General features: G+C 57.2%; 1 protein-coding gene and 1 long non-coding RNA gene across 7 annotated transcripts in view; one reads left to right on the forward strand and one right to left on the reverse strand.

Moving 5' to 3' along the window:
• Positions 1-9,343, forward strand: part of Ldlrap1 (low density lipoprotein receptor adaptor protein 1) — a 24,089-nt gene extending 14,746 nt beyond the window's left edge. Inside the window, exons 5-9 of one of the 2 annotated variants that reach the window (XM_005317622.5) lie at positions 3,332-3,404; positions 3,730-3,813; positions 4,439-4,569; positions 6,075-6,109; positions 7,436-9,343. In XM_005317622.5, coding sequence (XP_005317679.1) covers positions 3,332-3,404; positions 3,730-3,813; positions 4,439-4,569; positions 6,075-6,109; positions 7,436-7,580 — 468 coding nt within the window. In that variant the 3' untranslated portion in view covers positions 7,581-9,343. The other variant, XM_078025624.1, reaches the window with a different exon arrangement.
• A 2,178-nt stretch (positions 9,344-11,521) lies between these two features.
• LOC144367948 (uncharacterized) lies at positions 11,522-18,751 on the reverse strand. Of its 5 annotated transcripts, XR_013427607.1 has the most exons (7): positions 18,119-18,751; positions 17,002-17,116; positions 16,574-16,639; positions 15,621-16,084; positions 14,677-14,835; positions 13,592-13,750; positions 11,522-13,472 (listed from the first exon to the last, which is right to left on the reverse strand). It is a non-coding gene; the product is annotated as an uncharacterized LOC144367948 (long non-coding RNA). The 5 variants fall into 5 exon arrangements; XR_013427610.1 differs by lacking the exons at positions 14,677-14,835; positions 15,621-16,084 and having other exon boundaries at positions 18,119-18,415; XR_013427608.1 differs by lacking the exons at positions 17,002-17,116; positions 18,119-18,751 and having other exon boundaries at positions 11,522-12,926; positions 13,231-13,472; positions 15,621-16,982.
• Positions 18,752-27,006: the final 8,255 nt, after the last annotated feature.

Consider the following 27,006-nt stretch of genomic DNA (forward strand, 5'->3'; position numbering starts at 1 on the left):
GCAGCAGGAGGGCCACTCCCAGGTGCAGGGGCTCCCTTGTGCATGGGGGTAGGATAAGAGGGAGCTAGCCTGGCACCTCCGAGGGAGGCCCTGCCTGGGCTCAGAGCACCTCAGACAGACCTGAAGGAAATCGGGCGCCCCCGGTCAGAAAGGCAGTCAACAGAGGGCAGGGCTCCTGCCAGACACCAGGCTCCTCCCTCCTCTCAGCATATCCTGTCCCTGGTCAGGACTGACTGGCTGCACTGCAGCTTGTCCTTCTCTCCATTCTTTGCTTCCACCCCATTTTTCTGAGACACAGCCCACCCCAGGTGACACACAACACTGCCTGGTGCTCCAAGGCCTTAGCTAGCCCCTGGCCCTGTTTGGAAACCCAGAGATTCTCAAGACTTCACAGGATTCCTCACGGGGAGGCAGAAGACAAGCGGTGCCTTGAGCTCCCACTGCCGGGTGGTTGTCCTTCCTGGGCCACCTGCTGGTGGACGGGAATGTTTTTGTAGGAAGCTTCTTCTGGCTGTGCCCAGTGGGACCAGAGAAGGGAGGCCTGGGGGCTGTGCCTGGTGGGGAGTGCTGGGGACCCTGGGGACTGTGCAGTCTGCAGGCAGGGACTCAGCTTCAGTAACCGGAGGGCTTCACTCCAGAGTGGAGGTTCTCCAACCTTCCTGGAGGTCAGGAGGTCTCCCCAGAGACAGGGACTGCAAAGGATGAACAGCGAGTAGGAGTCTGCCAGGCGGCTGTGTGGGGCGGCTGGTGCTGGGACGCAGGACAGCACTGTCTTAACATAGCTGGGACTCGGAGACTGTGAGGGTATGGCAGCCTGCCTTCCTGGAGTCTCTATCTCCCTGCACCTCCTGCGGGAAGCCGGGAGAAGGGGTTCATCCCCACGTCACTCACCAGCCAGGCCAGTGCTGGGGCAGCACAGCCCCCAGGCCTCCTTTCCCTGTCCTGTTGGGCACGGCCAGAAGAAGCTCCCTACATAAAGACATTTCCATCCACCGGCAGCAGGTAGCAGTGCCCACCGAGGCCTCCAAGTACAGAAGTGGAGGCGGAGGAACTCAGGGTCACTCCACAGGCCCAGGGACTCTATGCCTCCACTCTACCTGGGCACAGGGGCTGCTGGCCTTCCTGGAGTGATCCTCATGCAAGGCTCTCTCCTTTTAGGGAGCAGGCTGCTCAGAGCAGGGCTCAGTTGGCCTAGTACCTGGCCAGTCACTGGAAACAAGGCAGGGATGGGAAAACTGGGTAGAGAAGCTGGTCAGGTAATGAGACAGACCTGTAGTCAGCGGTACTCAGAGGAGGCTGGCACCGGCCCTGGAAGTGGGGAACGAAGGCTGTCCGCGGCAGGCCTGAGCAGTTTGTCCTCTGAGGTTGGTACTAGATCCTGCAGCTGGTACTAGATCCTCACAGACCCTGCCGCGCCTGGGCCTTCAGCCACCTGCTGCAGCTCTGGTTATATTTGGTTTAACTTACAGCCTGGGACGTCAGGGCAAAGTGGCGGGAATGTATGCAAATGAGAAGCAGATTTATGCAAAAACAGTCTTAGCTTGTGTCCCCAGGTTTCCTGCAGGCAAAAATATTGGTGTTTCCACATCCCAGCCACACTGGGTGACCAGCCCTTGCTCTGGTGTATAGTGATCTGACTCGGGTTGGTAATTAGCCCATATTTTTAGTTCATGGGCAATTCTCAATGGTAACTGGGTCTATTAAACTTGATTCAGACATGACAGCTTAAATTGTAAACAGCTGTGAAGAGCTTCATACTTAATTACCATATTTAAGTTTTGCCATAAAGCACCCGTACTTCCATCAAAAATGTAAATGATGGAGACATTCAAATGAGATTTTATACTTGGTGAAGTTTAATTGGCACGCATCAGTCAGCTTGTTTAGGGATTTTAAAACTTTAAAAAAAATTTTTTTTTGGAAGGCAGTGGCCACGGATTCATTTCTCAATTAAACCATGTTGTCTGGTAGAAGGGGGAGTGTGGCTGAGGCTGGCGAGGTCTGAACTTGTGGTGCACTTGAAGGAGTCTCCTGCTTTCTTCTCCTACCCAGAACTTCTAGAAGGAAGCTGGGTGGTGTTTCTAGGGCTCCAGGGGGAGTGTGGCTGAGGCTGGCGAGGTCTGAACTTGTGGTGCACTTGAAGGAGTCTCCTGCTTTCTTCTCCTACCCAGAACTTCTAGAAGGAAGCTGGGTGGTGTTTCTAGGGCTCCAGCTCCAGCCGTGAGCTCTGGAGCTCCCACGCCTGGAGTTGAGCTGCGCAGGTTCCAACTGGAATCCCGGGTCCCAGAGAGGAAGTGCTGAGTGGAGTGTGGCCCAGGAAGGTCCTGGCTGGCTGAGGCCTGCCCCTTTGAGGGCTGTGATTCATCCAGCCTGTAGCCTCCTCGGAGGGGTGTGGCCTGCTCTGGGGGAGGAGGTTCAGACTGACCCTTACAGGTAGGGAAGCACACAGCTCAGGGGACACAGGCTAGTGAGCTAGTGAAAATTTCTTTTCTTTTCTTTTTTTTTTTTTTTTTATGGTCCTGGGGATTGAACCCAGGGCCTTGTGCACTTGAGGCAAGCCCTTTACCAACTGAGCTACATCCCTGGCCCCAGCTAGTGACACTTTCATGTGCATAATGACCACAGAGAGGTAGGTGATGACAGGAATGAAGTAGTGACATTTGAGTGGGGTTGGAGACCAAGGATGGGGTTCCTTAGGGGTGAAGGGCTGAGGTGTGCCCCACCCCTTACAGGTTGGTTCCAAAAGAACTGAATGGTTTGGTCCCTGACACTCACTGCCATCTTGCTCCTGCCGGGAAGTTTGTAAGGCGACGCCACCCTTGCCGGGACCCAGCTGTCAGCCCTGCTGGCTCGCCTGGCATAGCCCTGGATGCTCTGACCTGCCTCCCTGGCCAGGGATCTTCAGGCCGTGGCTGGACTCTGCCAGCCCCAGCCTCTGACCTCCAGTTCTGTGGGCTCAGGTGTGCAGTCCCCAGGTGCTCAGGGGCTTCTCTAGGATGTGAGCCTCAGCTCATTGACTTCGGGGAGGAAAGCCTGGCGAGGGCAGCCCTTGCCGTGGGGCAGCTGGAGCAGGGTGGGGACTTCCCTGGAGGTGGGGAGAATGGGGCCTGGGCTGCTTCTCTAGACTGTCTTCATGCCTAGGTTGCTTTGGTATCAGATGAAGAGCCAGACCATACCTGCTGCCCCAGGCATTCCCTCCCAAGCCAGGGATGGAGGCATAGGAGCTACACGAGGGACCACGGCACCTGGCCTGAGTCCCCAGCAACACAAGTTTGCTTGCTCTTCCTTGGTTGACACCACAGGCCTCCCCACCCCACTTCCTGTTTTTCAGGCACAGGCTGTCACCCTCACTGTAGCCCAGGCCTTCAAAGTCGCCTTTGAGTTCTGGCAGGTGTCCAAAGAAGGTGAGTCTTTTTCATCGAAGTCATGGGAGGGCGGGAGGGCAAGGGCCCCCAGTCAGACCTGACTGACTCCCAGCCTCATCCTCGCCTGGCTGTGACTTTGAACAGGTCCTGCTGAGTCTCATTTTTCCCACCCGATGGAAGGGCAGTGGCCATCTCCCTCCCTTGGGGTGCTTGTGAGACTTCAGTGGCTTCTTCAAGTTGTCCTTCCTCCTGACTGGAGACCTAAAACTACCCCAAGACTGCTCGCAGCCTGCCTCCTGCCCAGGGATTGCAGGAGACAGTGCCGGGGTCTGAGGCTTCTGCTTGCTGTGCCTTGATCACACAGAGAAGGAGAAGAGGGAGAAAGCTGTCCAGGAGGGAGGGGATGTCCCAGGGACCTGCCGCGACAGCGCCCCATCTTTGAAGAGCTGTGAGTGTTGGCCAGGGGAGGGCCCTTCAGCTGCAGGGCATGGGGCCTGCCTTCCGCTCGGGGTCCTCTCCTCCCAGGGCTGGGCAAATCTTGATGTTTGATTTTGTTTTGTTGTTAAATCGATAATACATGTTCGTTGTGGTTAAATGAGAAAATGTAGGCAGGAAAAAAGAAAGCCCACTTGGAGCACGTTTTTCTAGATGTGTCCCTGGGCAGGGTGTGTGCGCTCTCTGTGCACTTGCATTCTGTTGTGCACTCTCTCTGAAAACCTAAGAGCTGTGCAGGAGGATTGCAAGTTCAAAGCCACATCAGCAACTTAGTGAGGCCCTGGGAAACTCAGTAGGACCCTGGGGATGTGGCTGGGTGGTGAAGTGCCCCAGGGTTCAATCCCTGGTACTGAAAAAGAAACCAACTTCAACGTTGTGAAGTGCAGAGTTTCAGGTTTCAGTCTCAGCCCTCAGTGGGAGACAGGTTCTCATCTTGCAGGTGGGTCCAGCTTTGGGAGGAGGTGTGGGTAGGGTTCTGGGTGGTCTGACCTGTTGGTCAGGGCAAGGCTGAGTCCAAGGAGGGATTCAGAAAGAAGTGACACATCTCCCACTGATACCCTTGGCGGACCCCCTCACAGTGGTCGCCACTGGGAATCTCCTGGACTTGGAAGAGACAACCAAGGCCCCGCTGTCCACGGTCAGTGCCAACACCACTAATGTGGACGAGGCACCACGGTCTCAAGCCTTGAGTAGCAGCAGTGTTGTCTGGGTGAGTGACTATGTGGCCTGGGGACCCCACAGAATTCACTGATCCTTGACCAGATCTCTGGATGAGCCTCAGGCAGCTCCAGGGTCCAGACCTTGGCACCGTGACCTGTGGGCCTCTAGGAGGACCAGACCCAGCCCAGCAGCACCCAGTCCCAGGGCAGGGGATGAACAATGTCCCCTTTGAACCTGGGGCCACGTCCCCAGCAGGCCTGACTCCCAGCACAGCTGTCTCCTCACAATGCCCAGCCTCTTGGCCTGAGCGTCCACAGCTCTGCCCACCGCAGGACCAGCCAAAGGCCCCTTTGTTCTTGGTGTGGCAGAGTTTGTGCCTGAAACCCCTCCCCGCGCAGCCGTCTAAATGAGGAGTCAAAGACTTGGGCTGTTGTCAGTGTGGCCCGGGTCCCCTTTTGTCAGTGTGGCCTGGGTCCCCTGTGACTCAGCGCAAGCCTCGGACTCTCCGAGGCTCAGCTTTTTCATCTCGCAGTGAGGAGGGTGACCTCTGCCCACAGAATCTCCCAAGGAGCTTTATTTTATTTTATTTAATTTTTTTAGCTTTTCATTTGAAAATGATTTCAGACTGTGTTACAAAAATAATACAAAGAATTCCTGTTGTCCCTTCACCCAGATTCTCTAGATGTCACCATCTTGCATAACCACATTGCAGTGATGAACATCGGGGAAGTAACTCGGATAGACCGTGTTACACAACCTGCAGACCCTCGCCTTTCTCCGCTTGTCTATTTTATGTCCATTTTCTGGTCCAGGGTCCATTGCAGAATCTTGCACTTACTTTTCTTGTATATCTTTAATTATTAAAAATCTAGAACATTGAGGGCTGGGGATAGAGCTCAGCTGGCAGAGTGCTTGCCTTGTGTGCACAGGACCCTGGGTTCAATCCCCAGCACCACAAAAAGAAAAAAAAAAAAATCTAGTCAAGTCCCTTTGACTGTTGAGAGACCTGGGTGTCCCTCAAACCCGTGGTGGTCTGGGGACCACCCCTGCTCCTTGCCCATCTGCACCGGGGGCAGTGGAGGGACCTTGCTCAGGGCTTCTCCGCTGCGGCTACGGGTCCTGCCACCCATCATGCTGCGTGCGTTGGCATTTGGGCTTTGGGCGAGGATAGAGGCCAGGGAGCCTGCTTCTCCAGCCTTTCCCTTTTGGCATTTTGAAAGCCATGGAAGTCACCCAGTCCCTCACTTGATGGAAGGAAAAGCTGAGTCTCACAGAGGAGCAGTGACTTGCCCCAAGTCTCACAGATGCTGGCGGCAGAGTTAGGAATGAGGCCTCCGTTCCAGTGCCTGGGACGTGCCCTTTCTCGGCCCCACACCCTGCTGTGGGTCCACAGGCTGAGGTGCTGCTGGTGGCACCAGGTGCAAGGCCTGCCTGAGCCTTCCCTCTATCACCTCCCCCTCGCCCCATATGGGTCCCTAGTCCCTGTGGCCGAGCCCCTGTAGTGAGCGTGGGCTTCCCCTGCAGAGTTCTCACCTCCTTCTTTGTCTCCCCAAGGAGCTGGACGATGGCCTGGATGAAGCGTTTTCAAGGTAACATTGACTGTGTTCCTTGTGTTGGGGTCAGGGTTTGGGGGTTGGCCCTGCCTGCCCCTCCCTCCCAGGGCCTTTGTTGTGCCTGACCTCCAGAGCAAGATCCCCTCCTTCCACTCAGCCATCACCAGGGACAGGCTCCCCTCTACCTGGGGGGACCCCTTCCAGGGCGGCCAGATGTGTTGGAAAGCTGTCGCCGTTAGGTCAGAAACTCCTGGTGGCTGCTCTGCCACCATCTGAGCTGAACCAAACGCTCTGCAGCTCAGGCCGATTTCCTCCTCCTACGCCTGGGGCAGGCTGTGTCCCCTCCTGGGAGCCTGCTTGGAAGTGGGGCAGGGAGAAGGCAGAGCTTAATTAAGCTCAGGGAGGAGGGCCGTCAGGCAGCAGGAGGTATTTTGGTAAAGCCTGAGGGTGGAGGCGTTTCCTCACTTTCCCAGAGGCCGTCCTGTAGCCATGGCTACCTGCAGTAGCAGGACACACTGCCCAAAGGACTGTGGCTGCGGGGAAGCCCTGCACCCTGTCAGCCAGCCCCTTGCCACACTCCCACTGCTGGGCTCTGTCAGGTGGGGACAGTGCCCGCTTTGCACCATCCCCAGAGGCAGCATCTTGATCCCTTATGGGGACAGGGACGTTTTTACCACCTTTCTTGCTTTACTGGCTGATGACCACCCCTCATTTGAAGAAAAGTTTTCTTTTGCTTTTCCTAGCTATTCAAGTATCATATATCCTTTATTAAACAATTTCTAAATCCAGGGAATCAGAAAACAACGTGTACAGCCTTGGTGTAGCTCGGGCAAATCCCACAGGGATGTAATTTTGCGTTTGTCCTTGGGGAACTGCTGTCTCTCTTGACACCTGGGTGTCAGAAGCCCCTCTCCTGCTGGTCAAACCACCCAGAGTGCCTTCTGAGGATGTGGGCTGTCACTGGCTTAACTCCCCCAGTTCTGTGGATGCTGGGGGGTCCCCCTGTACATAGGGCTAGAGCACGCTGTTGGACGTGGTTATAGCCAAGGAAGGTTCTCAAGTTTAGGCCGGTTCCCGCCAGGCCGGCCATCATGCCTTCCTGCACTGCCCTCTCCCTCTTCCTGGTAACTCCTGGTCAGGCCTGTACTGTGCCCTGGCCTCTCTTGGGTTCAGTGTGTCTATTGCCTGGCTTTTGGATTGATGCTCTAGGGACGGCCCCCTGGTCAGAGGCTCTCCTTTGTCCTGTGTCCTGCGATCTTCCTGCTCTGCCCTCTCTGGTCCTGTGCTGCTGGGCTGGACTGGCTCCTCAGGCCCTACCAGCTCCTTGCCCAAGCACTCAGCTCACACAGCTCTGCCTTCCAGGCTGGCACAATCACGGACGAACCCTCAGGTCCTGGACACTGGACTGTCAGCGCAAGACATCCATCATGCCCAGAGCCTCTCGCCTCTCGACTGGGAAAAGCCTGACAGCAATGGCCCTGAGCAGGAGGACCTCTTCAGCTTCTGAGGGCCTGGGCCCATCAGGATTCTACCAGCCTTGACATGTGACAGACCAAAGCCACCTGTGGCAGGGCATCCAGCTCCAGGACCTGCTGGCCACCTCTTCCAGCCCACAGCAGCGTCAGCCTGCAGATCAAAGCTGCGGCCAGTCAAGCAGGGGGGAGAGAGGGGGTTTTTAACCTGCTTCTTTAGAACTGAAAGATGCCTTGAATATTTATTCAGTGACTCCCGGTTCATGCTCAGAGGCCAGTTTCCCATCGGGCATGTTATATGTGCAGTGCTGTGACTTCCTGCTCTCTCCCAAGCCAGCTCTGCTCCAGCTGTGGGTATCAGGACAGTGACCAAAGCATTTCATGTCCCTAGGTTTCCCTGGGGACATCCCCTCTCCTGGCTGAAAGTGATGAAGCTCAGGAGCCCCCAGGCAGGACTGGGTCCTCGAAGTGGTCCTCCTCAGGTCCCCAGCAGGCCCAGGCTTGACACCTGGACCCAGGCACTCAGAGGGGCAGCCGCAGACCAAAGACAGGCCGTGGCTTGGCACTTTATTGCACACACAGCAGCCGTGCCTGGGGGCTCCTTGATGGTGCTGATAAACAGAGCTTTCTTTCCGCCCTTCCTCCTCCAGGAGGGGCCAGGATCCCTGTGGACGGCCCCCACCATGCTGGGACCGGTGGAACTGGCTGCCCAGACTCTGGAGTCCACTGTGACTGTGGGGACTACCTGTGTAGTCACCCCCAAGGCCTCATCCCTGCCTTCACCCTCCCTGGATGAGGCTCTGCCTGCTTCCTGGTTGTCTGTGTGCGTGTCCCTGCCCCTCCACGCTGTTGGGATGACATGGACCCGACACCTAGGTTCATATAGGAGAGTTTTGAGGCCATTTTACAGATGAAGAAACTGAGGCCACGCCCGTGGAGGGGCTGGTGTGAGGAGTGGAACTGAGATTTTGATGCCAAAGCTGCTTCCTCTGCTGCCACCTCTGGCAACCTGCTCCTCCTTTTTCTCGAGCTTTATTGTCCTCCCAAGAACCAAAAAACCCCAGCTATTTTCTGACCAAAATGTGTTTCATAACAAACCATCTGGTGCCTTTCCACTCAGAGCTGGCACAAGCCTCGTGCCCTGCTCCCCGCCTCACTGTTGATTTCCGGGAAGATGCAAGTGTTTGAAGTCTGCTAATTCCAAGAGTGAAACAAATCAAACTCTGTGCACATCCCGCTGTTCTCTTTCCGGACACTGCGGCCAGTCCCAGGCGGGACACCGCAGCAGCAAGCTGTCTTCAGTCTCTCTTTCCTTCCTGGCCCTGCCCTGCGGGCTCCGGCATCCTGAAGCCCAGCCGAGCCGGGAGCATCTTTTCCATCCCAAGGAGCCTCCCCAGAGCAGGCGTCAGCAACCCCAGGAAACAGCATCTCAGAGGCGAGGCTCCGACTGAGCATCTAAATCAGAGCAGGCGCCTGGGGAGGGGGTTTTGGGGTCTGCACGAGAATAAGAGTAACTTCCCTTCCCCCCCAGTCGCGCTGCTCTTCCCATCCTAGGCCTCCTTCGTCATGGCCTGTATTTATCACAAGGCAGCGAGGGTGGGGCAGGACTCAGGCCGTCCTTGGCACAGGGGCTGGGCTCCTGCTGGGCTGTGAGGGCTGCACTGTGGCCTTTGTCTCCTGCTGGCCGGCCGTTGGTGTGCTTCTATGTGCTGCTGCCCAGTCTTGTGCTTTGCCCTGTGATGCTGTAAAGGAAGTTCTAATGAGAAAAAATAATAATAAATATTCTCTTGAAATATAAGGAGCGCTTAGAAGGAGCTGCTTGGTGACCAGAGTGCTCCGTCCAGTGGCTCTTGCTCTTTGGTGTTGGGAGCAGCAGTGGCCACAGACCTGGGCAGGTACACACTCAGAAGCAGCACCCAGAGTGGGGGTGCTGTTGAAGGTCCAGGCTGCAGACAGGCTTGTGTGGTGGTGAGGTCACCTCTGGACGACTCGAGGCCACACCAGTGACCAGTGTGTCAGCACTAGTGAGGTCTCTAAAAGCTGGTGTCAGGGGTCCTGGGTCAAGGTCTGTGAGCCCCTGAAGTGTGTATTAAACCTGTGTGTGCCTCCTGTCCCTGGAAGGACACCTGCCGTCTCCGTCACATTCTCCAGTGACCCATAGCATACGTTCATTCGCAGGACTGCTACATGAAAATGGCTTCGGCTCAGTGCTGGGGCCAGGGCCAGGCAGGAACCACAGGAGCCCAGGATGTGTGGCTTTGTGTGATGAGGACAGTAGGGAGACCCACATCCAGTGACTGTAACCCGGGATCAGTTGCCTCTTTCCTTGAGCCTTGATTTCCCCATCTGAACAGGAACAACTGCCTCCCCCAGTCTCCCTCCCTGGGGTTGGGGGACTCTGGTGACCACTGTACTGTGTGTAGCGTGTACACTCAGCTCACAGGTTATTGCAGAGCAAAGTGCAATTTGGCCCAAATATGTTTAAGAAAGTCTGATGACAGTGACCAATGTTAGTGGCCCGCCCACTGCGTGCCAAGGACTATGTGAGCTGGCTCATAGGATGTGTTGAGCCCAGAGGCTATTAATTCCCTCCTGCCGAGCGCACCAGGGCTCAGAAAAAGAAAGCTGTCATGCCCTGGCAGGGCACTCACATCCGTGTGGGCCTCCCCTGGCCTCCCAGGGTCACACCACCTTCTGTGGTCACACCACCTGCAGCATCCTGTCCAGCTCACAATGACCATTACAGCAGAGCCACACTCCTCGGGTTCTGTCAGCCACGGTGCAGGGGCTGGCCAGGCCTGGCCCTCTGCTGCGGCTTGTGGGGGACTCCAAGCATTTCTTCAGATGGTGATATTTAAAACATCTGGAACCCAGAGACAGGCTCTCTGCTGTCGGCTGTTGGGCAGACTCTCATGAATTCTGAGTGGATCACAGATGACTAGGAAATTCTCTCCTTTCTTCTTTTCCCTGTAATCCGAAAAGACACCCAACAAGTTCATCTTTCTGTATAAATTTGGCCAATGTCTTTAGTCTCCAATGTCTCAAGTTATGAATCCTGAGGGCCCGACACGCGTCTTCCATGCGTAGCAGATGAAGTGAGAAGAACAAGGTCACTTCTGACTTGACGTGAACTTGAGCTTCACTGGTGGTCTTCTCTCCAGGAGGAGAAACCATCCCAGTTAAGCCTCAGAGGGGTTTTTGACAAGCCCGGCCAGGGCGTCTGGGCGGAGTCCATGTCTGGGGTGCTGACTTTGGGCCTGGTCTTCACCCAGCTGCTCTGCCCCCTCCCCCACACAGGCTATCAGACAGGTCAGACAGGTGGCTTGTCTTTTAGGAAGTGACCTTCTGCCCCGTGATGCCCTTTATGCCAACATGGGTGGTGTTGTCCTCAAACCAAGCCACAAGGTGGATGGTCCTAAGCCCACTTTACAGATGGGACAGCTGAGAGTCGGGGAAGAGGAACGGTTGGACCCACAGTGAAAGGCGGCCTGGGATGTGAACCCTCATCTCTACTGCACTGTGTCCCTCATAGAGCAAAGGGCAGACTGAGCCCAGCTGTCCCTGTCCTGCTCACTCACCTGCAGCCGCAGCAGTGGGCTCCCTGGGACACACTGGCTGCTGCCGGCCAGAGGCTGTCTCCATGGGCAGAGCATCGAGGAGGGGACTCCATTGACCAGAGCTGAGCCTGCCTGTGTCTTCCCGGGTGGCTGCACTTTGGGGCCACTTCTCTGGATGTGTCTAGGACTCTACAGGGCCATGTCTCATTACCTCAGCCCCATATGGCCCCCAGCAGCCTTGTCCAGCCTGCCAGTGGGGCCCATGAGCTTGGTGTCCTCAGAGGAAGGATAGGGATGGTGTGAGGGGCCCCCTCTGTAATACCCCTGCATCCCCACCAGCTGCTGCGGAGAAGTCGGTCCATATTAACCCATTTTTTTTTTTTTAAAGAGAGAGTGAGAGAGAGAGGGGGATAGAGAGAGAGAATTTTTTTAATATTTATTTTTTCTTAGTTCTCGGCGGACACAACATCTTTGTTTGTATGTGGTGCTGAGGATCGAACCCGGGCCGCACGCATGCCAGGCGAGCGCGCTACCGCTTGAGCCACATCCCCAGCCCCATTAACCCATTTTTGAGATGACAATGCTGAGGCTCAGGGAAGTTGCACGACCCTCCAGGCTCACACAGTGCTAGGAGGCAGGCCTGGGATTCTGAGGCCATGTGTGCACTGTCCCAGGTGCCCTGCCCCTCCACAGGTCCCTTGGAGCATTTGGAGAACACGGTGGCCTTGCTTGCTTGGAGCTTCCAAGGCAGCACAGAGTAACCTTCACCGTGTGTGGGCTCAGTTCCCAGGTCAGGTTGGTGCCACGGCCTCCAGCCGGGACAGAGGGGCTGTGTGGTGAGTCCACATTGCCAGGCAACAATTCCAAGTGCACCTACTGAGCCCCAGTCTGGCTGCCTCTGCCTGAGGCCCAGATGCTGACCCTTCACATTCTGGGGACTGTGGGTCTTGGTGCCATGCAAAGCCCCGGGTGTGGGCTGGGTTTACCCCCCACTAGCAGAACCTTGGAAGCCAGGCTGAGGGACGGTGCCTTGGGGCCCGCAGCGGGCTCCTGGCAGAAGGGAGTGTCCCCACTGTATCTGGGAGGACAAAGGTTGGAAATGGACTTGGCTAGCTTGGGAGCTCTGTGGCCAGGGCCCGTGTCTGAGTGACACCATGGTCCTGTGCCGCCATCGGAAGCTCATCAGAAGGGGCAGAACCAGCTGGGTTCCCAAGAGGACTGGCTGGGACAAGGGGCAGCTCCAGAGTGGGCAGCGCTGGGCTGGTGGTGATACTGAGCCTCTGCAGTCCCGTGTCCACCTTGCAGACTGTCAAACCCATTGTCCGACTCACTCGCCTGCGTGTCCTGGGCTCAGAGGCTCCGGGTCTCTGTCACTCGGGACGGGGCCCTGTGATCCCTGGTTTGGTAAACATTGTGCGGACCAACCCTCTGCTCCGACCAAGGGTCTTGGTTTTCAGAATGTTTTCAAAGCAAGATTCCAGGATGTCAGTGCTGGGAGAGCCGCTGACAGTGCTCCAGCCCCCCAGTTTACTTCCTGCTGGGAACTGAGACCTTAGAAGAGCGCAGGACTTCCCTGGGACCCCGGGTCAGTTGACCCACAGACTTCAGGACCGTCCTCTGTCCCCAGTGGAGAGAAGTCCCTTCCATGCTTGATGGTGGGGTCTGCAGGCGGGAGGCCAGGCTTCGGGGAAGAAGTGATGCTGATGGGAAGAGCGAGAACCGTGGGGGTTCTCACGCTCCTACCGAGCATCCACTCACCTAACGAGCGTCCACTCATCGGGCGTCTCTTGTTCTCACTCTCAAGGGCCCCGAGGTCTTGGGCGCCTGGAAGACAGTAGAATTGTGATCACAGGCAGAGCTCTGGGCCACGATGATTTGCCCCGGAAATGACTAAATGGCCCATGTCTTGATTTCCTTGCCTGTCACTTAGGATGCCAACAGTCCTGTCCCAACAGCTGTGTGAGAGCAGTCACGGAGTTGACGAGTGAGTTAACAGCATGGCCCTCAAGACTCACTCTGCTGCCCCAGTGGCTGGGACAGGACAGAGGCCAGGGGAGACCCAGGTCTCATCCTAGGAGCTTCTGCCCTGATGCCAGCAGGTGCACATGGCAGAGCCCCCACCACCAACCTGTGCCCTCAGGAAAACTTCAGACTTGGCTGCCTGGCCCGGAGGCCCGTCACTGTGGCCGCCTCAGGTGGAAGGTGGAAGGAGCATCCACTTACAGTCACTGGGAGGACGTGGGGACTGAAGGAGGTCCCCGCAAGTGTTCATGGAACATGAGGGGCTGGAGCTGGGGGACCCTGCCAGGCTGCCGCTCCTGCAGCCTCCTGGTGGCAAATGGTTGGCAGAAGCCGGAACCAAGTGGAAGCCTGCAGGGGAGGGGAGACAGGCATGTGGTTCACAGGGGTCCAGGAGGCCACATGGGCAGGTGCTGGGACATCGAGGCTCCCCAACACCCTGGGGGGAGCTGAGGGAAGGCCAGACCTACTGTGTGCGGGGCTCATGCTGAGCGTCCGCATGCATTATTCCTTAGGGTGACCCTGTGAGACCCGAGTCTCAGGCAAAGTGACCCAACAGAGCCAGGCAGGACTGAAGCCCCCGTCTGTGCACCCAGCCAGCTCTGAGCAGCCGCCTGTCCAGGCTGTGCCTACAACAGGGACAGAGAGAGGCTAAGCTAGGCTGAGCCAGGAAGGAACTGAGGGCCGCTGGGGAGAGTCTCCGTGTTCATCAGGCGGCGCCCCAGAGCAGGAAGCGCTGGGCTTGACGACCAACGGGGAATGGCAGGACCTCCCCGTTTTCCACTGGGGGCACCCAGGTTGGTCAAGGGAAGGGACGCCAGGGGCCTGGGTTCAGTGGGGGCCCAGTCTGCATGTTGGTGACTCTGTGGGCGTCCATGGGTCTGGGGACCACTCAGGGACCCAGCAGGGCTGGTGTGTTTCTTGGGTCCTGGGTTGAAGGCTGGCCTCCTGGGGTTCTCTGACAGCTGATGTACGGAGGACCCCCAGCCCCTAGTCCCCAGATGCAGGCTTTAAACTCGGAGACCCTCTCTCCCAGCTCCCCAGGCCGAACTAGGGCTCCCACCCCCATAAGGATGGCTGTGTGATGTTTGGGCCCCGCCAGCCCAAGAGTCTGATTCCCAAACCTGGGGGCTTTCAGGAGAAGCCAGGACCCCAGCACTGGAAAGAAAAGAGGTGGAAGTCAGGGGGCCCTGGGTTCAGATCCCACTTTGTCACTTCCTGGTCCCTTGACTTGTGTTAAACAATGGCTCGGGTCCCCTCTGGTGGGGTGGGGACGGGCCATGCTCTGAGTGGGGGGTCTCGAGCATGTTCTGTGCCAGGTGCGGTGCTGACAACCTTAGTGAGTCGCCTCTACTCCTCACGACCACCCTCTGAAGTGCTGCTCTTTCTGTTTAATAGAAGAGAAAACCGAGGCCCAGAGTGGCTCAGTCGAGAAGGGGCAGAGCCTGGCTGTGAAGCAGAGCCTGAGAGCGAATGTGAGGCAGGGCGCCTGAGGGAGCAGGGGTGTCTGGCCAAGGTGGCTGTTATTATCAAGGCCCGAGAGGTAGGGGCTTACCACAGGGAGGGGCAGGGCCAAGGTTGGGTGAGACCTAAGGACTCTGCTTTCTCCTCCTCGGTGGCCCAAGGCCACTGTGTGTTAGAAATTGAGGTGCAACCCAGATCAGGGGTGGAACTTGTTGAAGGTCACTGAAGGTCAGGGACAGGCTTCCTTCCTCTTCAGAAAGCAGGGAAAAGGGCAGAGAGAGACCCCTGCATGGTCAGCCAACCCCGAGCACCATCGGGAGTCTGGGCTGCCCACCCTGCTGTCCTAGAGCAGAGGCACCAGGACTGGTCTGAGGACCAGGAGAGGGGCCATTGGTGTGCGCCAGGCTCCTGTCCCTAAGAGCAGGGGGAGGCCTGAGCTGGGCCATGGGGTCCAGTGGTGGTTCCGGCCTTGGCCTGGTGAGTCAGGCCCAGCTGCTGCGTCTGCTGCGTCACCCCCAGGGAGCAGGCTCCAGGCCACGCTTCCCCTGCCCGAGAGGGATCAGAGAGAGCATGTCCTGAATGCTGCTTTATCGCAGCAAGTTTGCGGATTCAGCTCATTACACTTAATTAGAATTATTTAATTAGAATCTTAATAAAAGAGTAAAGCAGGAAGGAGGCTGAGACTGGGTGAGGAGATCCGTGCTGAGCTTGTGAATAGGGCCCCCTGGGGAGGTGGCGGGGGCGGGGCTCCTGGAAGGTTGGGCCAAGGGGCCTGCGTGCAGCACAGTACCAGGACCCTGAGGTAAGGGACTGGGCTTGTGGGGCAGGACCTCTTTCCTGCCCTCAAGGAATTCAGGGTTTGTGCAGGAAGTGGACTAGAAACTGGAGACTAATAACCCAGGCCGAGGCTGAGGCACTGGGCCAGCCAGGGAGGGGCTGAGTGGGAAGCAGGCGACCAGGGAGGGACCTCAAGACGCAGGGTGGGGTGCAGGTTGAGAGCGGGGTCCTGGAGGCAGGTTGGCTCTGGGAAGTTACCTTGGAATCTCCTTTTCCTCACCTGTAGATGGGGGTAATAATGGAGCCACCGCTGGGCTCCTGTGGGTGAGCTGAGCTAATTCACACACAGCACGAGGAGCAGTGCCGGGTGTTGGCCATGGTGACCATTCTATGACTGTCCAAGTGGGGATGTCCAGTGGGTGGTCAGTTGTACAAATCTGGGGCTCAGAGAATTGCCTGGGCTGGGGACACCGCTCTGTGGTTGTCTGCGAAGCCGCAGGTGGGGTGAGCCACCCCAAGAGTGTGGGAGCCCCCTCCCTTTCTTCTTTCCTCGTTCCCCGTGGAACCCTGGTTGTGCTCAGAGCCCTTGTCCTTCTGGAGAAACAGCCCACACCCCAGCCCCAGAGGATCGGGGTGAGACGGAGCCAGTTAGGCTGGGTCAGCCGCTGGCGCTGGATGTCAGTGAGATTGGAGAGCCACGGTCAGCAGAGTCTGTCTCGCTCCTGGGACATGAATAAAGAAGCCGGTGGCCCTAAACCTCTAGGATGAGGTTAGTGCTGTACTGACACACAACTTCTCCATTGAAAAGGAAACAAAACCCCCTATTGTGTAGTATTTGCTGATTTTCATGGTGTACAGGTGCCCAATTTCAAACTACCAAGAAGACACCCTGGAACACGGAGTCAGGATGCTCACAGTTGGTTCTTGGGAGCCAGTAGGACCTGGCTTCGGCACCGGCCCTCCAGGTGAAACCCACCCTGGGAATGGCAGAGCCGCAGCAGGAAAGCACCCACAGGCTCCCGGGGACCTGCCCGGAGCTGGAGCCCGCCCCCCTGTGCCTCCCGTCCTAGGTTTCTGTCACAGCCAAGCACATCCTGCACTCTTCAGGGCTGCAAAAGCAAACAGGGAAGGGGCCCTGACCCACCCAGGCTGGGCCTCTGGGAGCTGCAGCATCCATTCGTGGGCAGAGGAAGGGCAGGCTGCCAGCTCACCTGCCATTGAAACTTGGCCACACGGAGGCTGAGACTTTGCACTGGTTCTTCTTACACTCGAGGCTGCTGCAGAAAGACAAGCGTCGCCCAGGTCCTAGTTGTGGTCTGTGCCTCGAGCTGAGCTCAGGGATTAAAGCCTGATCTCTTTCTTTCCGGTGCCCAGGTCACAGGAGCTGCACTGCGCCTCTGAGATATCCCTGCCATTCATGTGCTTACAGGCAGAGTGACTGAGACCCTCAAAGCCCCACTGTCAATGGCCAGATGGCCATAGGCCATCATTTAATTAATTCATTAAGTGTAATTTAATTAGTGTTTCATCACCATATTCCACAGGCTGCTAGATTCACATCCGTGGACACAAACTGGATTTTCCCTGCCTTGAGCCCCGACCAATCCAGAAAATCGTTTCCTCCATTTCTCTGTCTTACCCCTCCGATCAATTCCCAAGCGGTCAGGCTTCCTGGTTGAAAACAGTGGACTCTGGTTCCCACTAATTTAGCAGATCAGGAATTTACTAGAAGGAAACCAGGCTGCTCCTGGGACCTGTTGGAGAGATAGGTTCAGAGAGTGCAGATGTTTGGGAAGCGGGTGGCTCAGGACACAGGCAAGGTGCCCCTTCAGAAAACATCTGGTTCTGTGGCCAGGGCCACCAACACTGGACATCCTGGCTCCAGGGCTGCCACTGCCTCCCACGAATGATCCCTGTCCTCTGCGGGACTTCTCTCTTCCCCACCTTCAAGGCAGGCTCTGAGTGACAGCAGGGGGCAGGCCCACTCCTGCCAGATGGGGACGAGTGTCAGCTTCCAAGTTAGGAGGACAGAACCGCCTCCCCACGCCCACATAAGAAAGGGGTTTGGGTGGTATGCAGAAAACACAAACCCAAACCCAGGGGAGGCGGGGCCTGGCTGGACACCATGCTAGCCTTCTGACTGCAGTTTCGTCTCTCCAACGTCTGAGAGCGTTATTCGCTGGACCCTGTTTCATGGATGGGAAATGGGTTGTTTCTTTGTTAGTAATTACTTCAGACTTTGGGGGTACCGTGAGAACCAGGCTGATACTGTTGTGCCTGGGGGCTCCGTGGCTTCTGGTGGGGTCGTCCCAGCTCTGGGCCAACCTCGGTGTTTGGGACCCAGCAGGGACGCCAGGGCTGCCCAGTCTGAGGACTCCCTAATTCTGCAGTGCTTCTGGGGTCTTCTGGCTCAGGTCCTGGGCCAAGGGGCTGCCATCCTGGGGGTGTAGCAGTCACAATCAGGCCAGAGCTTCTCACCCAAAGCAAGTGGTGTGTGGTGAATGTGTGTGTTCTGTCCAGCCTTGGCGTGGGCAGTCTGTCACAATGCTGGCTGTGGCCAGCAGCCCAGATGGGGCCCACAGAGTTCAGAGAGAGGGAGGGAGAGAGGGGGAGGTGTGTGAACCACACGCCCACGACTGGGAAGAGGGGAGGGCATCTGAGGGCCAGCCAAGGCCCAGGCATCTATGCGGGTGGCTGTCTTCCCCAGCAGACTGGGTCTCCCTCCTGCCTGGAGGTTTCTCAGGGCAGAGTCTCACCTCCAAGAGAACTGGAAACTCGGTGTGCAGGGCTGTGTCCTCCCCGGACTAGGGGCACCTGCAGGCAGGACAGTGCTCCAGGGTCAGATTTGCATGAAACTGGATTATCCCGAACATGACCTAGAGAAGGGTAGGGGCCAGCTGAGGTCATCCCCCCAGGGAGTAGACCAGGACAGCCTCCACCTCCCAGCCGGGAGATTTGGATGAGGGTGTTGCCCTGGGAAGGCAGCTCCTGGGGCCAGGCAGGAGGGAGCAGCCTGGAGGCCAGGCGCAGCCCTGGGCTGCCAACTGTGTCCCTTGGAAGTGCCTCCAGCTGTCCCGTCCTTGGCCAAGTTCCTGGCATTGCCTCATCCCTGAGGCTGACAGATGTTCCCAGCTGGGGCAGCGGTCCTGCTGAGATCCAGCCCACCCCACCGGAGGGGCATGGTTCTTCTGGTTTGGGCCTCCCCCTGGCCTGAGGTGGCGAGGCAGGGCCCTGACTTCCCTGGGCCTGTTCCCTTCTCCGTCCAGTGGGGGAGGGTCTCCATTCCTTCCTCAGACATTTACTAAGGCTGAGGCTTCCTTGGTGCCCACACCCTGCCCGAGGGCCCTCAGCGCTGCCCGTCCCTCCCCAGAACACTTCATCTTCCCAAACCCAATCCACTCCTCCCCTGTGTGCGAAGTTTGGAACAGTCTTGGAGCATGTCATCACTCCCCATCCATGAGAAAAAGAAGAGTTTCATTTCCTCTTCCTGTTCTCCCTGACTTCACATAGGTCGGAGTTTCTGTTCCGCATCATCTCCCTTCTCTCCCTGGACTTAACATTTCCTGCAAGGCAGGTTTACTTGTAAGAAATTCCCTTGACTTTTGTTTGTTGGAGAAAAATAATTCTCTCTTTTCTTTTCTCTCCCTCTTTTTTTTTTTTTGGTGAGTGTGTGTGGCACTGGGGAGTGAACTCGGGGGTACCCTGATACCTCCCCAGCCTTTTTTATTTTATATTTTCAAACAGAGTCTCACTAAGTGCTGAGGCTGACCTTGAACTTGTGATCCCTCTGCCTCAGCCTGTATAATGAGCCTGTATCAGTTGGTCTCTGGGATGACAGGTGCCACCATGCCTGGCACTCGGGTTCGATTTTGGAGGCTCGTCTGGCAGGGTGCAGGACTCCAGGCTGGAGGGGGTTTGTCTCTCAACACTTAAGCTCACGGCCTCTCTTCTTGCTTGCGCGCTTTCTGGGAAGTCAGATGTGATGATTTTGCTGTGTGATAGGTAAGGCCTTTTTTCTTCTGGCTTCTGGGAATTTTTTTTTCTTTTTTTTTATATTTATTTTTTAGTTTTCTGTGGATCAACATCTTTATTTTTATTTTTATGTGATGCTGAGGATCAAACCCAGCGCCCTGCGCATGCCAGGGGAGCGCACTACCGCTTGAGCCACATCCCCAGCCCCCGGGAATTTTTTTTCTTTATCTTTGATTTTCTGTAGTATGAAACTAATATGCGGAGCTGTAGTTTTTGGGGGTTTGATTTTTAAATAATTCATCCTTCTTGTTGTTACTCTGAGCTTCCTGGGTCCATGGTTTGGTGCCTGGTTGCTGTGGGGGATTCTCAGGTATCATGGCTCATAGTACCGCTCTGTTCCTTTCTCTCTGTCTTCCTGGTGTCCTACTGTGTGTTCCCCATCCTCCAGGAGCCCTGAGAACCCTGACACCGTCCTCCCCACAGCCCCTTCCCATGGCCTGTCGGGATGAGCCAGGCAGGTGGGCTCACCCAGCACCTGGTCTTCGGGGACTCGCTTCCCCTCAGCGTGATGTTTTCAAGGCTGACCTTGTGCCCGTGTCAGTACTTCTCCCCCCTGTTCCACGGGATGAACAGGCAGCTTGGCCCCCCGTAGTGCGCTGAGCCCCTCTGTGGTCCATCCCCCAGCTTCCCCTCCCGCGGGTCCTTCCGCCTCCAGAGTGACACCAGGTCTTCTGGGGCCACTGCCACTGGGCTGGCTGGGAGGGGCCTGGGGAGGGGAGAGAAGATCCACAGCTTCTCGCTCCTGAGGACCCCGAAGTCCTGGAGTGGAGGGTGGGAGGGTCGGGAACATCTGGCCCCAGCTCTTGGGACCTATTTTCAGAGTTTGGGGCCCTTGGCAGTTTTTCACCCCAGCTCTGCCCCCTAGTTGTCAACTGAGACAAACGGAAAAGCTCCCTCCAATACCCTGTTCACACGCCATCTCAGTCCCGCGGTGTTAGCAGGCGCCACAAAGGAAGGTAGGGAGAATGGCCTGGTTGCTTCTGCGGTGCCGGAGGGAGGAGGGAGTGAATCTGTGGGGAAGACCAGAGAGAGCAGCATGTCCCCAGCCCTGAAGCAAGAAGGAGTGTGACTGTGGGGGAAGCAGAAAGAAAGGCAGGGAGACAGAGGGGAGGGAGGTGGGAGACAGGCTAGGATGGGCCGAAAGGTCACCAAAGAGACAATTACCTTGATTGTCTCTCTTTTGTAATTGGACATTTGCATCTTGCTCAGAGAGGTGAAGCAACCCACCTGAGGTCACAGAGCAGGTGTAGATTTGAAGCTAAGATTTGAGTCTGGGTCCAGAGCTAGAGCTTTACCAGCACAGGATTGGCCTGGCAACGCTCCTAGGCTCCATGATCCCACAGGACCTGATGGGAGAGGGCTGTCTGTCCTGCCTCTTCTGCCGCCTTCTCCTGGAAGCCTGCCTGGGTGTGGACAGCTCAGCCTTTGAGACAAATGAGCCCCAACTGGCAAGAGAACTAAGAGCACTGGTGTCAGCAGGACAGGGTTCTGGTCCTGTGTGTGACCCTGCTCAGACTCTGTCCTCTCTGTTTTCTCAATGGTCAAATCCCATCCTTCTTATTTTATTCTGATTTTTCAAATGGCCCCGAGAGAGGAATAAGGCTCCCAGACCTGGCGTCCAGCTAGGGCCCTCCCCCACTGTTATGCTCAAATTCGGGGCCCCCAAAAGACCACCAGAGACCAAGATCGATGTAAACAGCAAAGAGGTGTTTATTGCGAACTAGCTCGGTCCTCCGTGCGCACACAGCAACTGGTGACGCTTAGAGGCCCCGAGCCCAGGGTTTGCAGCAGTTTTATACATTCTTTGGAGAGGGCAGGGACCCCCACATACATCATAGCATCTCTTAGCAAACCATCACACACCATGGGAAAATCAAATAACAACTCTAAAACATGATTAGCACATGCACTGGTGGGAACAAGTTGGGTAGGGGTGACTGGTTACTACAAGAGGGGGATTCGTTTGAACTGATTGGTTTAAGCCAAGAGGGGTGTACATGCGTCATCTGGCATCCCAGGTATTTTATCATGCTGATTGGTGGCTGCTAGGGGGTTGCTATGGGTCCCCACCTAGCCTGACTGAGTCAGGGACACCTTGCGCAGCAGATCTCTCCTGTTATTTGTAGATGAACAACTTAGCAAGGTGGGAATGTGCCTAGGAGTGCTCTGTGGGTCTTTCCAAGGACAAAGGTGATGTCCCCTCCTTGGACAGGCTTTGCTCTGAGGTAGAGGCTGGTTTTTCACCACCTCTGGTCGTGGTCCTTCTGGAGATCTGGGCGGTGCCAGTCCCAGGGGCTTGGTGGTGGGTGATGGAGACAGGTTTGGCAGAGGTCCAGACCTCTAAAGACCCTGGCCTGGGGCTCTTGGGACAGTGGCTAGTGAGTGGCAGCCAGAGCCACCTCCCCTCTTGGCACTCATCTTGGTTGCTGCCTGGGTGTAGACAGGGAGCTCCCTGTGGCCCACCTGATCCGTGCAGGATGGGCCTGCAGACACCAGCCGCCAGCAGTGCCAGTTGCCCAGGCGCCTCGTGCCCAGATCTCCATGTGCCTGCACGTGTGTGGTGGTCACGGAGGGGACAGTTAGGTCAGAGCGCAGCACCACGCAGGGCTGGAACATCTGCTGGGGCCGAGGGTGGTCCTGCCTTTGTCCTCACTGGGCTTCTGCCTCACTCCGAGCCCAGGTCTGAGCAATAGGACCCTGCCCAGGAGAGCCAGAGCCTGGCAGTGCCCCATCCTCTCTCAGGCGCCCACTCACACCCTGAGCTCGGACAAGCTGAACCCTGATTCAGGACAAGACCCAAACCTGGCCGAGACGGAGCTTGACCTCAGCGGCAGGCTTAGCCTGCACACAGCCCCAGCCTGCTCTGGGGCGGACCTGCACCTTCCTTCTGGAAGGCTCTTGACACGGCTTCCAGGCTGAGCCCCTCCTCTACACGAAGCCCCAAACCCAATGCAGTCTCCGCTCTGATCAGAAGTTTGTCACAGCCTCCTTTAATCTCAACCCTGACCTCCTTGGGCAGAGAGGACAGTGGCTAACAGAAATGCCACCCAGAGGAGAGGGAAGAGCCAGGCTGGGATCCAGGGGGGGAGAGGGTGTGGGGAGGGTCCTGGGGTTCGTACTGTGATGAGTCCGGTGGCCGGACCGAGGTTCTGTTTCTCTCTCTGATACTAGGGACCGGACCCAGGGGAGCTGTCCCACTGAGCCACATCCCCAGCCCTTTTCACTTTTAATTTTGAGACAAGGCATCTCTAAGTTACTGAGGCTGGCCTTGACCTTGAGATCCTCCTATCTCAGCCTCCTGAGTTGCTGGGGTTACTGGCATCGTGGTGGCCGCCGCTGTTTCTGTGTCTTTCTGCTGGGGACGTGGCATTCCCTGTCTTGGCTTGGGGTTTCTTACAACCGTCTCCTTTGTCTGGGCCTCTCTTCTTCCCTTGCCTGCTCCTGCATCCCCAGGGTGAAGGGTCCCTGCCTTCAGAAAGTCTCAGGCCTAGGCGGTCAGCCAGGGTCACCGACTGGGTGAGGGAGAGCCACCCCCGCTGGTGGCCAATGTGCGGTGCGTCCTAGGCCTCCTGAGCCGAGGCGTCCTTCTGCTGCCCCGTCAGTACCTGGTCTCCCGCCTGCAGGTGGCCAGTAGTGGGACTCCTCGGCTTCCGCCAGCGCGTGGGCCACTTGTCAGACGCACTTTCTCTTAAATCTCTCTCTCTGTCCCCCCTGGGGCTGCTTCCCTGGAGAACACGCAGGGATGTGCCTCGGCCCAGGGCTGCGAGCCTGTGACTGTGGGGGACGCTTGAGGGCCTCTGTGCGGAATGGACACCCTTCAATGCTGACGTCAGCGGTCTCTGCAGCCTGGCATGGCCCAGAGGAGCAGCTCTGTGAAGCTCCCCGGGGCAGGGGGACGCCAAGGTACAGGGCCCTCCTGTTTCTCCTCAGATCCCGTGCATCCTGCGGGCAGGGACGGAACCTGTCACGGTTCAGGATCAGTCATGTGGGGGGGTGGGGGGGGCATCAGCCAGTGACACCAGGAGCTGCAGGTGAGGGGCCGTGAGCCGGACTGCACATGCGCAAGGCAGAGCAAGGGGAGGGACGCTGCTTCTCGAAGTCACTCCTGAGGAGGCAAAATCCCACCAGTTAATAACCAGCCAAGGCCAATGTTAACAGGAAGAGCCTCTGCAGAGGCCGGAGTCTGGGCTGGGCTCCTGTCTGCTGGGCACCCCCAGCCCCAGAGCCTGCCGCCTGGAAGCTCCCCTGCCCTGTGCCCCCGCCCTGTTCACCTGCTCCTCAGGGCTCTACCTCCGGGTCCTGTCCCTCTTCCCTCTCTGCCGACAGGGTTCTGTACAATGCTGTTCATAGAGGGCTGTCTGGCCCCATCCCCGCCTCTGTTCTCCAAGACCCCAACCCTGTCGTGCCTGACTCATGGGGACGGTTGAGAACCAGCTAGCCCTGTGCATGGACTGGGGACGCATTTTCTTTTCTTTTCTTTCTTTTTCCTTACTCTATCCAGCTCCCCCTTCAGTCTAGAGGGGAAGTCAGACAAAGTAAATAATTATTTTTTTGTTGTTAAAAATATTTTAAATAAACGTGAATGTTGACTTCTCTGTCCGCACACCTGCTGCACCACCTGGCCCTTCAGGTGAGGCCCTTCAGGTGAATACTGGAGGGGACAGTGGACCACTGAGTCCCGGGCTCACGTCCTCTCTCTGGATGGACCAGGCAGGCTACTACCGAGCAGCTCCTTTACTGGGTCAGGTGACATCTGGGAGCAGTGAGGAAAGGCTTTGCCCAGTGGGGAGGACCAGGGAAGGCCCCTGGGGGCCACATCCCAGATCTCCAGGGAGCTGGTGGCACACCCAGTGATCCCAGCGGCTGGGGAGGCTGAGGCAGGAGGATCAGAGCTCAAAGCCACACACACTGAGCGAGACTCTCTGTAGCCCTCTCAGGCGTCCTGTTAGTCCACTTTCTGTTGCTGTGACCAAAACACCTCTCAGGAACAACTGGGGGGAGGAGAGGTTTACTTTGGCTCCTGGTTGACTGACTGGGCTCTGGGCCCCGGGGGGCCAAACCTCAGGGCAGAAGGCTGCATTGGAGGGAAGCTGCTGGGTTCAAGGCCACCAGGAGGGAGTGGGAGGAAGAGGCCGAGCGAGGCCTGGGGGAATACTGTTGGTTGCAGAGCAGGCTGGACGGTGTCAGCAGCAGGGCGTCTGGTTCCTTATGGCTTGTTCGCCTCAAGGCTGAACACTCCACCCACTGACCCCACTCCACCCCCACCCGACCACATCTGACCCCTGCCCCGTGTGCCTGAAGGCAGAAGATGACACCCTTAGCAACTGTGTGGCCCAACCGCTGTCCACCAACAAGGCGGCCTGCAGGCCCAGAGAGCCCAGGAGATTTGGCTATGAAAACTCTCCCCTCCCCCCCCCTTCTCTCCCCCCCCTCCACCTCTCTCCTCTCTCCCTCTCTCTTTCCCTGCTCTCTGTCTCTCTCTCTCTCCTCTCTCCCTCTCTCTTTCCCTGCTCTCTGTCTCTCTCTCCCCTTTTCTCTTCCTTCCCTGTTAGTCAGACACTGCCACAATAAAGATCTCTTGGTCACTCTGAGTGTCGTGGTCAATGTCCTTTCAAATATAAACCCCGAGGCTGGCCCCCATCTACTTCCTCCAGGCACCCCCACAGGCCCCCAGTTACCACCCCGTTACCCCTTTAAACTATTAATCCATCTAATGGCTCAGTCCACTGGTTCCCGCCCTCAGGATCCAAACGTGTACCCCAGAACATTCCCACAGACTCTCGGGAGCCTCACATGTACACTGTCACAGCGGATCTGAAGGGGAGTGGGGCAGGGAGGGGAAATGGGTGGATGCCAAGAAAACCGCCATGAGGTCCCCCCTCCCGCCCCGGCCCCTCCGCTGCAAACCCACGTCCTCCCCCGCGCTCCCTGCCTGGCGGCGCCCGCGGTTCCTTCTTAGCCTGCTCACCCCAAATCCATTACTGACCCTCCGCTCACCTCCTCAGATGTTTGTCTGCAAAACACGGGAACCCACTGCCCAGCCAACGCCCTCCCAACGTCCCCGTCCTTCCCCATCTCCCTACCTGGCCACCACCCGTCTCTCCAGCCACCTGCCGCCCAGGCTCCCACCCCTGTGTCCCACCGCTCATTCCACATGGCAGAGTCCCACAGGTTAGAGTCCAGGCTACTGATTCTTCTTCTTTTTGTCCTAAAACAAAAACCATAGCCACGACCTCGGTCACTGATTTCTGATTCGGAGGCTCATTACCTTTCACAAGACCCAGTCCCTGAGCTGACCCCTGGGTTGTCTCTACACGGAACCTCAGAGAATCACTCTGCTGTCCCTAACCACACCCCCCCCCCCGCCCCCGCCATGTTCTCTACACCACGGGTCTTATTTTCCCATAGTTTTACCAGGGAGGAGTCCTAGATTTTCTTTCTTTTCTTATTCTTTTTTTGTTGTTGTTCCTGAGGATTGAACCCAGGGGCACCTTCCCACTGAGCCTCAGCCCTTCCCACTGAGCCTCAGCCCCAGCTGTTTTTACTTTTTATTTAGAGACGGGTCTCACTAAGTTGCCTAGGGCCTCGCTAAGTTGCTCTTGAACTTGTGATCCTCCTGCCTCAGCCTCCCCAAAGTCCTAGATTTTCAGAACTGAAGGGGATGGCAGAGACCGCCGAGGCCAAGGCTTGCTTTCGGATGGGAAAACCAAGGTCCAGAGCCCCCAAAACGCTCCACCAGGGACACAAGCTGAGGGCCTGGTCCCAGTGTCTGCGCACTTTTCCTTCCCGAGCCGAGTCCTTCAGTTCCCTCAACTACTCATGCATTTCTGAACTGGCAGGGCCTCGAGTGTCCTCAGATGTCACCTGATTCAGCCGTGGTCCACCCAAGATGGGCCCCGCGGGGGTGGGAGGGCCGCGCCTGCATCCCTGGCCAGCCAGAGGACAGGACCATGGATGAGTCTTTTGAACCAAGGGTCCTGCTGCAGAGAGAAAATAAATAAGTTAAACCTTTGTTCTCAGGCAACATCTGGTTGTGTGCACAGTGCAGCAGGTCGGGAGGAGGAGAGGAAGTGGCAGGACTGGGCGGCGGCTCCAGGTCTCCTGGATTCCAGGGGCCTGGGCTCTGGTGGCCAGGGAGGAGGGGCCACCAGTCCTCTGTCCCAGGGATTCCCAGACCTAGCTTAGAGAGGGCCAGAGAGCCCACGTACTGGTTATGAACTGAGGCCAAATTGCACTTTTTTAATCACATTTTTAATCCTCTGTGGTCCCCTGGGTTCCTGGTCCCCGGCTGCGGAGGGAAGGCAGGCCGGGGGACCATTATGCCCCAGTCCCTGCCTGAGGATGGCTCCCCGTCCTCAGCAGCTGTCTGTCTGTCCTATAAGTCTGTCTGCTTCGTCAGAGAACCAGATTTGCCACTGAAAGGAATGTCCCTGACCCCGACTCCACCCTGGCCCCCGCTCCAGGAGACGGGGCTCCTCCCCTGGGCGCCCCTCATGGCTCCCCTCCTCCTGACACAGGGCTCCGGGGCTCCTCTAGCCCGGCTGTGGACACCCAGACCTCTGATGTGTTCTAGAGCCATGGCCAGTGCCTGGCCCAGCGGGCTGCCGCCTGG

The sequence above is a fragment of the Ictidomys tridecemlineatus genome, chromosome 11 (assembly GCF_052094955.1).
Source record: "Ictidomys tridecemlineatus isolate mIctTri1 chromosome 11, mIctTri1.hap1, whole genome shotgun sequence".
NCBI lineage: Eukaryota > Metazoa > Chordata > Mammalia > Rodentia > Sciuridae > Ictidomys > Ictidomys tridecemlineatus.